Here is a 15,162-nt window from a genome sequence, read left to right as displayed (position 1 = left end):
CACAAAAACTTACTTGCCTAAAAAGGGAACAGCATGAAGGGAACAAGGGTGGATGGTAAACCTCTCTAAGTGAACTTAATTTTTAGATCTGACCCTAGAACCATTTCAATGTCTTAAAATTATAAAGCGATATTAAATAAAAATGGAAAAGGGAACAATCCCTCAAAACAATCAACCTCTGCATTCACAAACTTACCTAAATTGGGATGGAATCAGTGGCAAAACCACACAGAGAGGACCTTTCAAATGATTTTATTTTATTTTTTTCCAAGTGATTTTAAACATGCAGTATATTCTTAGTAGGATCCTTAAGACAAAAACAAAACAAAACAAAAACTACAGAGAAGTCAATTTTAATTAATTGTATCGTCATATATAATATATAATACTATATTTAAATTGTGTTATAGCATACACGTAACTATCAATATTACTGGGTATCAAGATTTTTAATGTAAGAGAGAAGAGAAACGAAAACTCAAAGAAGTTAAATAAAACAAATTAAATTTGAATAGGCAATATCATTATGAATTCACGGTATATTTTTCCTCTTTAACAAAATTCTTTACACAAATCCACCTTCATTGAAGACATGATGCTCGGGTTCTGGGAATGCTGTTGACTATCTTCAGCTGTCAGCCCCTTCAGGTATTACCACAACAGCAGAGAGCCACCTCGTCCAAGATCATGACCCTTCCCAAGGGCAATGATATGTAAGAACTGATCTTTGAGGGAGTATAAGAGCCTGGCCCTCCTAGCCCAACTTGATCGTTGAAAGATCACTCCGGCTCTCCAGGTCTCCCCTTGGCCTTGCACCTCAGTTCAGCCCTTTCCCTCTGTCTAATGAGGCTTCCTTCCTTTTCCTTCTACTTTTTTTTTTGACCATAAAAACCTCTGCTTGCTAACTCTGTCTCCCAGGGAGTCTGCTCCTTTGGAAATCCAATTTTTGACACTGAGCTCTGTTGCCTGAAACTTCCTAGAACAATGGCCAGCCCAGTAGCAATAAATACCTCTTATGTCTGGAGTTAATATCACTTCTCTGCAAGCTTCCTTAGAGAAATATCTGATTACAGGTCTGGGACAGGCAAAAGACAAGGAAGCTACCAAAGGCTTTTGTGGTCATGTCAGAAGAACTCAGGAGCCAATTTGAAGACATTCTCATTGTTCAAAGATAGTACAATTTGAACAATTAACAAAACTAACAATATCAAAACTATAACTCCTATCAATTGAAACACGTCAGAAATATTAAAAGTATAAATTTATAATGATAATATAAATTGTCATGTTTGGAGAATGCTAGCAAATAATTATTTTGAAAATTGATAAAGAAAATAATCAAGTCTTGGGGCGCCTGGGTGGCACAGCGGTTAAGCGTCTGCCTTCGGCTCAGGGCGTGATCCCGGCGTTCCGGGATCGAGCCCCACATCAGGCTCCACCACTATGAGCCTGCTTCTTCCTCTCCCATTCCCCCTGCTTGTGTTCCCTCTCTCGCTGACTGTCTCTATCTCTGTAGAATAAAGAAATAAAATCTTAAAAAGAAAAAAAAAGAAAATAATCAAGTCTTTAGCCTACTTTTCCTATAAAAACTGTATAAAAACTCTCAGTAAACTAAGAATAGAGGAGAACTTCCTTAACTTGATGAAGAATATCTGCAAAAAACCTACAGCTAATATCATGCTTAATGGTGAGAACTTGAAACATTTCCACTAAGATCAAGTACAAGGTAAGGATGCTCCCTTCTCACCACTCCTTTTCAACGCTGTACTGGAAGTTGTAGCTAATGCATTATGACAATAAAAAGAAATAAAAGGTATACAGATTGGGATGCAAGAAATGAAACTATATTTATACATGACATGATTTTCTATGTAGAAAAATCCAGAAGAATCAACAACAATACTCCTGAAATGATCAGCAATTATAGCAAGTTTGCAAATATAAGGTTAAAATACAAGTCAGTTGCCTTCCTACATACCAGCAATGAACAAGTAGAATTTAAAATTAATAGCATTTTAATAGCATTTATACTACTGCCCCTCAAAATGAAATACTTAGGTATAAATCTAACAAAATATGTACAAGATCTGCATAAGGAAAACTACAAAACTCTGATGAATAAAATTAAAAAACTAAATAAAGGTAAAGATATTCTGTGTTCATGAATATGAATAATCAATATTGTCAAGATGTCAGTTCTTCCCACCCTGATCTATAGATTCAAAGCAATCCCAATCAAAATGCCAGCAGGTTATTTTGTGAATATCTACAAACTGACTCTAAATTTTATATGGAGAGGCAAAAGACCCAGAATAGCCAACACAGTATTGAAGTCGGGAGGCCTGACACTACCCAACTTCAAGGCTTACTATATACCTACAGTAATCAAGACAGGTAGTATTGGTGAAAGAATAGACAATTAGATCAATGGAACAGAATAGAGTGCAGAAATAGACCCACATAAATATAGTCAGTTGGTCTTTGTCAAAGGATCAAAGGCAAGGCAATGAAGCAAAGATAGTCTTTTAAAGAAATGGTTCTGGAACAACTGAACATAATGCAAAAAAAATGAATCTTGTACTCTTCACAAAAATTAACTCAAAATGGATCATAGACCTAAATGTAAGCTGCAAAACTATAAGAGTCCTAACAATAACCTGGAAGAAAACCTGGATGACCTGGTGTATGGTGATGACTTTTTAGATACAACACCAAAAGCACAATCTGTGAAAGAAATAACTACTAAGCTGGAATTCATCAAAATCAAAAACTTCTGCTCTTCAGAAGACAATATCAAGAGAATGGGAGACAAACCACAAACTGGGAGAAAATATTTGCAAAGGAGACATCTGATAAAGAACTGCTTTCCAAAACATACAAAGAACTCTTTAATCTCAACAATAAGAAACGAACCAATTAAAAGTGAGCGAAAGACCTTAATAGATACCTCACCAAAAGAGACATACAGAACAGCAAATAAGCAATGAAAAGATGCTTCATATCATATATCATCAGAGGGAATTCAAAGTAAAACAACGAGATGCCACTGCACACCTATGAGAATGGCCCAAATCTGGAACACTGACACCACCAAATGTTGGTGAAGAGGTAGAGCAAGAGGAGCTCTTATTCATTGCTGGTGATATTGCAAAATGGTACAGCCACATTGGAAGACAGTTGATGGGTTCTTAAAGAATTAAACGTCCTTCTACTATATGATCCAGCAGTCACACTCCTTGATATTTACCCAATGGAGTTGAAAAGTTATGTTCACACAAAAGCTTCCACACGGATGTTTATAGTAGCTTTATTTATTTTATTTATTTATATTTTTAAAGAGAACACATGCAAATCAGGGGAAGGGGCAGAGGAAGAGAGAGAATCTTAAGCAGGCTCCATGCCCAGCATGGGACACGGTGTGGGGCTCCATCTTATGACCCTGAGATCATGACCTGAGCCAAAGTCAAGAGTTGGACACTTCACTGACTGAGCCACCCAGGTACTCCGTATAGTAGCTTTATTTTTAATTGTGGAAATTCGGAAGCATCCAAGATGTCCTTCAGAAGGTGAATGGATAAATAAACTGTGGTACAGCCAGACAATGGAATGTTATTCAGCGTTAAAAAGGAATGAGAAGACATGGAGGAACCTTAAGTGCATATTTATTACTAAGTGAAAGAAGTCAACCTGAAACGGCTGAATTCTGTGATTCCAACTATATGACATTCTGGAGAAGGCAAAACTATGGAGCTGGTACGAAGATCAGTGGTTGCCAGGATTTGGGTAGTGAGGAAGGTACGAATAGGTGGAGCACAGAGGATTTTTAGGCAGTGAATATACTCTGTGATACTGTATTGGTGGATACATGTCATTTATATTTGTCCAAACCCATAGACTATAACACGAGAGTGAACCCTAATGTGAACTGTGGACCTCTGATGAGTATGATGTGTCACTGCATGTTCATCCATTGTAACAAATACACCTCTCAGGTGCGGGCAATTGATGATGTAGGAGGCTATGCATATGTTAGGGAAAAGTGTGTAGGGGAAGTCTTGTACCTCCCTCTCACTTTTACTGTGAACCTAGAACCGCTCTAAAAAATATAGTCTACATCACATACATGTGATGTAATGAGCACTGGGTATTATATAAGACTGATGAATCACAGACCTGTACCTCTGAAACCAATAATACGTTATATGTGAATTTAAAATATAAATAAGTAATTAAAGATAATCCTATAACAATTATTTAAAAAATAGTTCAAAAATAATTTAAAAACTGAGGGCTTCAGAGGGGAGGGGGGTGGGGAAATGGGATAGGCTGGTGAGGGGTAGTAAGGAGGGCACGTATTGCATGGTGCCCTGGGTGTTATACACAACTAATGAATCATGGAACCTTACATCAAAAACTAGGGATGTACTGTATGGTGACTACCATAATATAATAAAAAATATTATTATTAAAAAAAATAATAATTAAAAATAAAGTATTGAAAAAAAACAAGCTGAAAATAGAACAAAGAGTACTTTTAAAAAATATGTACCAATATTTAATTCCTCAAGAAAAAAGTCTTCTAAATGTTAATGACCACCACTACAAAACCACTGTATTACTATGAGAAAATATTCAGTTGAACTATTAGAAAATGAGACATCGTGTGTCCCCGTCCACTAGGAGTGTACAGTTTAGCTGACTGAAGCATAGGTAGGAGAAAAATAAAATAGCAGTGTCCTGTCAATTATGCAAATTTAAAATTGGGTTTTCTTTTTCAGGGAGCACCCAAACCCATAGCCATTGAACCATGTGCTGGGAACAGAGCTGCTGTTCTGACTGTGTTTCTTTGTCTACCGCGAGGATCGTCAGGTGCCCCTCCTCCTGGACAGTCAGGTAAGATGAGAGTGGTGCTCTCAGCAGTTCAGCAAAACATGTAGACTAGACAGCAGAAATAAACAGTACTATCAAGCAGCATGGTGAGGATATTTACATGGTTCTAATTTAAAGCATGGTAGAATTTATTAGAATGCAAACTTTTACCAAAACATCTAGAAATCTGCATTGCTATAAACAGATTTGCCAGTGTTTCTCTTAAAACCACATGTTAAATATGTGTGTATGTTTGTGTATAATATACATGTGTATGTGTGTTCACACACACACCCAAATTTGTTGTTGTAACTACAGTGAGAAATCTCACTAGCATGGCAAACAAGTTTTTGACCCCTTTGGGCTGCTTATTTTTTCCCCAGTATGTGTGTCGCATAGGATGCCAAATTATATATGTGATTAGAAGTGTGCTTTGTAAATATGGAACCAAATTAAGGAGTTAACTTGCATGTTTGGAATGTGTAGTGGTGTCAGAGGATGACAGCTTGATGCCACCATCTCAGTATATTTAATATATGTTCTTGTTATCAGCACCAGACCCGTAAAGCTCATGGGCCAGGGAACACTTCCCCTCAGATGGCCCAGCCAGCCTTTGCCTCTGATTCTCTTTTTCCTACGTGAAAAGCATCTTTTGAATTTGGGGGTAACTGTATGTGTCCTATTAGAAGTCTTCTCGTTGCTATGATGTTGTTCACATTGTACACACGCACAATGTTGAGTATAACTTGTAATTAAATCACAAATCATGCTTATTCCTCTCTTTTTACATATTCTCTTCCATTTACTTACAATGTGTAAGTTTTCCATCTCCGATTATTTGCTCTGTCCAACTCTTATGAAATGGATGCTTTTTGAGGGTAAGGGTAATTTCAAATCTGTCTTTCTTTTCAATTCCCCTTAGGCAAAAAGTGCCAGAGATCTGACAAATTCTCAGTAAGAGTAACTGATGCTGAGCTCGCCTCCCTGCTTATTTTATCTTTTCTTGGTTCCCTAGCTAGCGCTGACCTTGCTTCTCACTTTCTTGATTTGTATCCAACCCGACACAAAAATGGAAGCTACATTACTTTATCCCCTGTAAACTTAAGATATTCACGTAGCAGAGTTTTTCCCATATGGAGACAGAGGGTTTCCATCACTTAAAAATTATTTATGGTAACTGACGATATCTTGTTGCAGGAACTTCTGCCCAAAATTTATTTGTAGGTCTTTATTCAAAGAACTAAGCATTCTCTTTACTTTCTCATATGTTGAGTGAATTCCATGCTCTTCTTTCAGGAGAGCGAGGTAAAAGTAAATGAGATGTAGTAGGTAGAATAGCTTGGCACAGGTCAGATAAGATGGATAATTATAGGTACCGTGCCCAGCTAATGGAAGGATTGTTTTAGGGCTGGGATGATTTCCAAAACAAACACTTCACTAATGAAAACAAGTCTATGTGTTATACACCAAGGTTCTTCTAGATCCTTGACAAGATGACGTACTGATGGGCAGAGTGAAGGCAACTGCCAATACTCTGTCCCTTTAACCTCTGAAATCTTTTTGACTGATTTGAAAGAACCAAGTAGCTGTGTGGACCCTTGTGTCAGCTGTGTTTTATTACGGATGCATTATGATTACTAAGGCTGATGCTATCTTAGATGTGCGTAGTGCTCTACTCTTTCCAAAGTGTTGTCTTATCTTTCACATTTGATCCTCATGACAAGCCTGTGCAATCAGTATTATAAAACCCACTTTGTAAATGAGGGAACTGAGGCATAGAAATCTATTTCTACACTCAAGGAATAATTAGGAAAGTACTAGAGTGTAAAGAGAAAGAAAGAAAAAGAAAGAAAGAAAGAAAGAAAGAAAGAAAGAAAGAAAGAAAGAAAGAAAGAAAGAAAAAGAAAGAAAGAGGAAAGAAAGAGGAAAGAAAGAAAAAGAAGAAAGAAAGAAAGAAAGAAAGAAAGAAAGAAAGAAAGAAAGAAAGAGAGAAAGAAAGAAAGAGAAAAAAAAATACTGATTGCTAACATGCCAGGTAATTTTCCCTGATAATCTGTAGCAGAGAGCTTATTTCTCTATAATCCATAGCCCATGTCTTCACCAAGCCCAACATTTGGGGGAGTACTGAAAAGTCTATAGAGTTGATAAAGGTAGACAACCCTGAGTTAACTTACCGTACTTTTTACAGAGCCTATAGATGAACAATGTGGAATATCTGTGTGCATAATTCAGGGTGAGCTTGTTCTTTGTTTTTTTTTTAAAGTAATAAATGTTTTCTAGGTATTTTATAGGATAAGGAACACTCTTTGAGTCTACTTCAAAATATAGTATTATCTGCTGGCTGCAGACTACTTTGAAATGCATCAGAAGCATGATATTGATGTATGGATAGTAGGATGGGTGGATGAACAGATATGTTATAAAGCAAGTAAAGTAAATGTTAATGGTAGAATCTAGGTGGTGGAAATAGTGTCGTTAAAATTCCACTTTGCTGCATGTTTGAAATTTTTATAGTAAGATATTGGGAAACAATTAAAAAAAAAAAACTCCTGGCTTCACAACCAAACCAAAAACAAACAAACAAACAGGCAGTGTTTGTAGAGAGAAATTTTCTAATGGTCACGTCTCCGTTTTCCCTGAACAAGGCAAATACTGACAACAACATACAAATAAACGACTAATTTTTTTACTCTTCATCAAGATACTTGGTGTATACACAGGCAATTAAAACTTAACATAGTACCATCCACTATTTGAGAAGAAATGCATTCCAGTGATCATTCGAGAACCGTATCAGCTCTTGGAAAGGAAATGTTGACATTGGTTATTCTCATTTGTAGAGTTTGGTTTATCTCACATCTTTACAGGAAGTCCATCTATGTGCCTGTGCTTATCACAGTGCCCTACACGCAGAGAGCAGTTCATAAATACTTTTGATGATGATGGTGATAGAGAAGGAGCTTCATGGATCGACTCCGGACCCCATCCCCACTATGGGATGAACACGGTACCAGGAGCCTTCTCCGGGCTCTTGAGCGACTTTTGTCTCCAGACATTAGCATACCTATTCAATGACTAATAAGTCTTATTCCTCAGATGAAAAGTTCTCTGGCAGTCCTTAGTCCAGTCTCAAATTTTTTTACGAGGTCCTTTTTTGAAACGCAGCTTTCCAAGTGTAGAGTGATGCTTTTCCTAAGGCACTCTTCATTACCATGAGTAAAAGCCCTGAAGACAGGGTAAGTTTGGGCATAAAGAGAAGGTAGAAGCACATGAGGAGCATGGTGGTCTTTTCTCTCTGAAGCTGAATGTCACACTGACGAATAAATGATGCAGAGACACACGGGTGCCAGTTTTTTAGCCCTCTGTCTTCAGCAGCACCTAGTAATTTTTTTAAATGTAAAATATGACATTGTCTTTGGAATTTATTCTCTTTCCACCAGAAAATATTTTAGGAATTCTTAGCAAGTGATAAGGGTGTGAAGTCCTTTCCGTGGCTTTCATCTTCACAGAGGTCAAAAGAAAAACTGCAGATTCATCCCTCAGATTACCCCATGCACTAATCTTTTTTTTTTTTTTTTTTTTTTAACGTAATGAATTTAGGTGTTTGTGAGCAATTCTCCCTCTAGGTGGCTTAGAAGAGTAAGAGCAAAAGATATTAAATAGGCTTTTTGGCATTCCTGGAACTGGACTAATTAGGTTCCCAGCTCCCCCACCGTGGAAACCTGCTGCTTCATTACTCTATTCTTCATGAGAAGCTACTGCCAACCACGCCAGACTCCTTGGGTTAATGTATGATTTCTGCTGTTGACGTTTATACACTATACACTACTTTCTCTACTGACCTCAGAGTGGTTGAAGGACTGACATCCCCATGAAAACAGGGCCCACTGAGTAATTGCTGCATGACACTAAACAACCAAGCATGTCTCCAATCACCTTGGACGGCAAGGTCTCCAAGCGTTTTAGAGTCACATTAAGATGAAATGTGGACAAAGTAAATAGAGCTCTTCAAAAGCATAAATTGAAAATGATAATGATTGCTGTCACTTTGTGATGGAAGATTATGAATTTCATAGTTTATGGATTCTAACTAATAAGAAGCAAATTAAGTCTTCTCACTGGATTAAAAATCCCGGGGACCCAGATGTCCACAGCCAATGTGGCTATGTGCTTCAACTAAAAGTAAAAGTTTGCCCTGATCTTGCCTCACCATTTGATTGAGTCTAACATTACCGAAAAGAATACTGTAGAAAGTCTAAGGCTTTGAATTTTTTTCTTTTAGGCTTCGGAGTTTGGGCAGGATGACCCGATTATTTTGAAAAATCTAGAATATTGTATAATATTTAAAATGATAGTCTACTCACGGTGTCATGGATAATGATGACAAAAAAGAGACCTTGGTTTATTAAATGAAAAAGAGGTGGGAGAAAGGGAACTAGTAATTCTGATCATTGTATCAGGTGCTTTCCCTACAGTGATTGGCTTAACCCTCTTAATGATTCTGGAGCGTAGCTATTATTATCCCACAGCACCAGTGAAATGTAGAAGGTCCTCTGCATTTCCAGAGATGGACCGGGAACAGACTCCAGGTCTACAGGTTCTCAGTGTGGGACTCTTTTCCTCTGAAACCAGTTTTTAAAGCTAATTCACATTTTCCAGAAGCTTCTGAGTTTTCCTGTCCCTTAAGACTCTCTATTTTCCTTCCATAACTTCGCCACTGTATCTTCACACTTGTAGAAACACACCTGTTGATCTAATCTTATAGCACTCTCTCTGTTAGAGGTGGCTGAAATAAGAAACAAAACTACTGAACCATATCAAGACTTCATTATACAAAATCTGGCATGGTAGTTACTTTTTTAACCTCAAATCCGAATGTTATTTACAAACATCATATGTGTCTTCATAAAGAAGAAAGAAAAAAGGAGGCATTTCATGGAAAAATAAACTATAAAATTAGAGAACCCAGAGAACAACAAAGAGCAAACACCTGAGGTGTTTGTTAATAAACATGACTGTGTCAAAACACACCTGCTATTAAAAAGACCCACAGATCAATAGAAGGAAATAATTTTATCTTCTATCCAAAATATAGTTATATTGTTATTGTGAATCTTCTTGTACTACCTTTATTCATTTGAGAAATATTTAAACATGTCTGTTACATGCCAGGCATTGGATGTATAGTAGTGAACAAAAACAAATACAAAAGAGTTCCCGCCCCTTTAGCGGTTATAGCCTATGTGGAGACAGACACAAAATAAATAGTCATGCAAATAAACCGGTAATGGCAAATGCAAATTGTGTTAGGCGCTATGGACACAGAGTAGACAGTGCTTTAAGAGAGAGTTATACAGTTACAAAGATTAGTGTCATTCTAAGGGAGTAACAAAATGACAAACAGTCATTCAGATGCCCTTTCCTCTGTTCTCACTTGCCACCATGTCTCTGTTCTGCTTGATGGTTGAATAATCCCCACTGCGCCTCTTCAGCTTCTGGAAACTCTCCCCTCTGGTGTGCCTGGATCTACCTCAAGCACCTACTTAGAGATGATGGATGTAGAGCCCCTCCCCTCTGTTCTTAGTCTGCCTCATCTGCCTCGAATCCTTCAGCCAACCTCTCATCCTTCCCCACCCTGTCCCTTGAGGGTCGTGCTCTCTCCACTCACAGGGGAGCTAACTCCTGACTCCGGATCTCCAGCCAACACTGCTCACCTGTTGAGTACCAGCATCACAACCTAGATTTGCTGCTCATTAGGCATAAGTTCACTCTTCCTTGACTCTCTCCCTGTTACCACCACCTACTTCCCTACTGTTTCTGTAAAGTTCATTTCACAATGGCTCAAGTTTGAGATCCAGGAGTTGCTTGCCTTCTTCTCTCTTTCTCCCATTTTACATCCAAATCATCACAAAGATCTTTAGATTTTTTACCCCTGTGGCAGATAGAGTAGACATCTTGTTTTTGCCATTCTTCCTGTCTCCAGTTTTCATCTGGGCACTGGCTGCTCTCACTGGACTTCTGCCAAAAGAGAGCACAATTCTAATCATATCTCTCTCTTCCTCATAAGCCTTTGCTGGCGTTTTATTGCCTGTTGAAGTGAGTCCAGACACTTAGTCTGGGGCGTGAGGTCCTCTTCAGCCTCTCTGCAGCCTTCTTTCAGGTTTGGCGTCCATCCACAGAATCCTTGCCAGCGCCTACCTGCAGAGCACCACAGGCAAGCCCGCCCTTGAGCAGCTTTTTTAACCTCTTGGGCCCTCAGTTTTCTCATCTATAAAATAAGGAAGGTGACCACATGGTATATTTTTATGATTGCTGCCAGGCCTGTGATTCCACATGTATGTTTCTGCCTATGATTCCGCGAGTGTACGTGTTGTCTGGCATGTGCACTGCTGTTCTCTGAGTGCACTCTGAGATGCGCTCTCCCTCCTAGCTGCCTGTTTCCAAAGCCCAGCTCAAAAGCCAGTTCCTCTTCCATGAAGCCTTCAGTTCCCTGCATATAAATGCGACCTCACTCTCCTTGAAGTCCTACAGGATTTACTGGTTCAATTCTTTACTGCCTCCTAACATGTATCAGAGTCACTGTGTACTTTCCTTAACTGTCTTCCCAGGTAGTAAGCTCCTTGAGGGCAGTGGCTGTGTCTGATTTTGTCTTCGGATCCCCAGTTGCTAACAAGTTTTTGGTACTTAGTAATTGCTTGATAAATATTTAATTGATAAATAAAATTATTCTTAAATGATAGAACTTCCTCACCAAAAATATGTAGAAAATATGTAGTTATATACTATACAAATGTACAATTTACTAGTTATAATTTTACTTCATGCCCATAATCTTTGAGACTGGATTTTATGTATGTATGATTCATGTAGGATTCAAGTTACATATCTTGGGGACAAAATCAAGCTCAACATTGTATCTTTGATTAAAAAATATTAAAACATAGTTGCTTAGGTTTAAGGTTCAAAGAAAATCAGAATATTAGGGGAATATGACAGAGACAATAAGGCACTTTCTATTTCCAATGTAGCATGTACTAAACCTGTCATAAACTTATTCTATTTTTTATGATTTGAACGTTGATTTATTTTGTGGATAATAATTTTTACAAAATCATGTTATTTCATTTTGGAAGAGCACAGCTAGTTTCCACCCTTTATGACCAGAAAAATAACTTTGAATCTTATGGAATAAATGTCTACATATTAGTTATATGTAGACCAGAAAAATAACTTTGAATCTTATGGAATAAATGTCTACATATTAGTTATAGTCAGGACCTCACAAAATGCATCTGGCAAATAAAAATTATCAATTGCTGTTGTACTTATTATTAACACATATCATTTGTTGTGACTCTGCTCTATGTTCATTACCATTCTTTGAATTATCATCACCCTATAAAGTATATATTACCACTTTTCTTTCACAGATGAGAAAAATAAACTGACAGAGGTTAACCACACTTTCCTATAAACACATAGTAAATAAGTTATTGAGCCAGAATTTAAAACCAGAAATTCTCACACTATAATGCTCTATCCAAATCTTTTTTTTCCCCCATGGGGATAGTGAGGAGTGGGGTTGGTTATGGTCAAAGGCCATTAGCTATGCGCTTTGAGGGATGATGCAAGCTTTTTCTTTCCCTGCCCAGTGTCGCTGTGAAGTGGCATGCCATGGTCCTCCCATATGAGATTTTAATTTTTTCTTTGTGCCATTGTTAATTGAGAGAAATTGATTAATGTGCAAAAGGAACAAAGAAGAAAATAAGGACAAGAAACATGAAGAATAGTGAACATGGCTAATTAAACATGCTCTAGAAGTGAGTGAAACAGCCTGGAAGTTAACTCAAATACTCTCAAGATAGAGCAATTAGAAACAAACTCACATGAAAAGTCAGAATTTATGACATGAAAAATGAGACCCCCACCACTGAAAGCATGGCCAACACATTTTTCTTTTCTTTTTCTTCTCCCTACCTGCCACTCTGTTAAGGTATTTATAGAATTGAGTGGTAAATAATTACTGTGGTCAAAGAGAAAAATAGGAAAAAATAAGCAACTCAACAACTCAACTTACAAAGCCAAAGGGGAAAATCAAAATTTGTCTGGAATAAGTAAAACTGCCTTCAAAGCAACAAAACAACGAAATAAGAATTTTGCAGGTATGAATAAAATTTAAAGCCTAAATCAGCCCACCAGTATTTCCTATGCTGGCTGACACCATGGTCTCTATATAAAACTTCCAGTTAGTAAGATGTTTCACTTTTAATTGGTCATGAATTAAATAGTCCTGCTTTACATACATTTAGGAGAATTTAACAGAAGGACACCTGCCTTTAACAAGGATAGATGGATAATCCTGAGTGTCAGAGAATTTTGGAAGTTTTGGAACTTTAGAAATGGACTTAGAAACCATCTACTTCTATCCTGCATTTTGGGAAGGAAGGAAGGAAGGAAGGAAGGAAGGAAGGAAGGAAGGGAGGAAGAAGAGGGAGGGAGGGATGGAGAGGGAGGGAGGGAGGAAGGAGAAAAAGGAAAGAAAGAAAGAAAGAAAGAAAGAAAGAAAGAAAGAAAGAAAGAAAGAAGAAAGAAAGAAAGAAAGAAAGAAAGAAAGGGAGAAAAAGGAAAGAAAGAAAGAAAGAAAGAAAGAAAGAAAGAAAGAAAGAAAGAAAGAAAGAAAGAAAGAAAGAAAGAAAGAAAGAAAGAAAGAAAGAAAGAAAGAAAGAAAGAAAGAAAGAAAGAAAGGCAAACCTGAGAGCCAGAGACAGGGAGAGATTTGTTAAGCTTGTAGCTCAGTGGGGACTAGAACCAAAGTCTCTGGATCTCTCGTGGAAGGAGAGAGTTTACCCCTACCTCATGTTTATTATGCCATGTTGTAAAACCTGACAAGAGAAGACCACAGTAATAATCCCCTTGTTGCCAGAAGGCAGGACTACACACCTTCCCTCACCAGGGCCCAGAAATGGCAGACGAAAATGAATTCCCTAGATCCAAAAAGGAAAATTAAGTGGCTTGAGAAAATGTCTCCTTACCAGCAAACTGATAAAATGCTAAGAAAATGTGGGTCGAGGGCTGTGGGAATTTCTTCTTTTCACATAAATATTTTTCCTGGTGACCACTCCAAAGAGCCAATGGCCCCTTAGCCTTTCATTTGAAAGGAGTACATTCGAGTTTTGATAAAACTTCCATGTTATACTGATGGCTGATTTAATGTCCTATCATTTACTGTAAAATGGTGTCATAAAACCTACCAAAGGCATCTTCAAATGTGACCTTCCCTTCATTCTTAATGAAAGGCCCAGTGGAGGAGCCAGCACCAATGGTAGTAGGGTTTTAACTCTAAAAAAAGGTGAACATTGATGATAACAACATTAACCACTTAAGGCCAGAATCATCTCTCTCTAAGTACTTTCAGGGAAAGAGTTAATGGTCCTCTCCAGGATGAATAAGTTGCTTCCTTTTAGCCACAGTATCACTTGCCAATGAGCATAGCCCATGTAAGCTGGGTCTACATCCATAACTGATGGGCAGCAAGTTCAGAGTGGTCATGCAGATAAAGCATTGACAAAACTTAAGAAAGAGCTCATCTGCTTCTTCAAGAGCATGACTCCAAAGAAGTAGTTTGAGAAGTTCTACTTGGTCTCTGGAATTATCATTTAGAAGCCTTGGGGGAATAAATGAATTCATAGCCCCTGAACCTGCTGTCTGACATAATTTGAACTGAACCTTGAAGGCCCTAAAAGTCTGGATGCAGTGACCATACATTCAGTTCCATTTATTCAACAAGCCAGGCAAGGATCATCAAATCAATAACATGACTGTGCCATCTGCTTTCCCCTTGCTCACCATCATAATGAAAAATGACTCCTTAAGTGTTCTGCGAGGCAGTTAGCTCTGAATGTAGAGCTGTAATGGGGAGAGGCTGAGTCACATTTGTATTCAAAACTTTACTGGTAAAATGGAAAGGAAATTGTTGTCCATATTAATAGATACATAAAATGTATAAATGGGGTAATTTGGTATTACTCTATTTATGCATAATATTATACAATTGCAGAAACACAGAGATAGGAAGGGCACTGAAATGACATCTGGCTCATCCAATGGCTTGCAGCCACAGCTGGTGACCCTGTCCAGAATCATCTTGGACAAACTGTTTATAGAGACTTTCCCAAAAGGCATGCCCATAACTTCTGGGACTAATTCGTTCTGTTATTTAACAGTCTTCACTGCAATTTGATCCCATTTTCTTTTGTTCTCTCTCTCTCTCTTTTTTTTTTTTGTTTTTTTTTT

At 37.8% G+C, this 15,162-nt stretch overlaps 1 protein-coding gene across 1 annotated transcript in view; it reads left to right on the top strand.

Annotated features, from left to right (window-relative positions):
* Positions 1–15,162, top strand: part of ATRNL1 (attractin like 1) — a 756,768-nt gene that overhangs the window by 649,407 nt on the left and 92,199 nt on the right. Inside the window, exon 28 of the mRNA XM_040623807.1 lies at positions 4,779–4,893. Coding sequence (XP_040479741.1) covers positions 4,779–4,893 — 115 coding nt within the window. The remainder of the gene's footprint in view (positions 1–4,778; positions 4,894–15,162) is intronic.

The sequence above is a fragment of the Ursus maritimus genome, unplaced genomic scaffold (genome assembly GCF_017311325.1).
Source record: "Ursus maritimus isolate PB19 unplaced genomic scaffold, ASM1731132v1 scaffold_7, whole genome shotgun sequence".
In the NCBI taxonomy this organism is placed as follows: Eukaryota; Metazoa; Chordata; class Mammalia; order Carnivora; family Ursidae; genus Ursus; species Ursus maritimus.
This window is presented reverse-complemented; position numbering and strand designations above follow the sequence as displayed.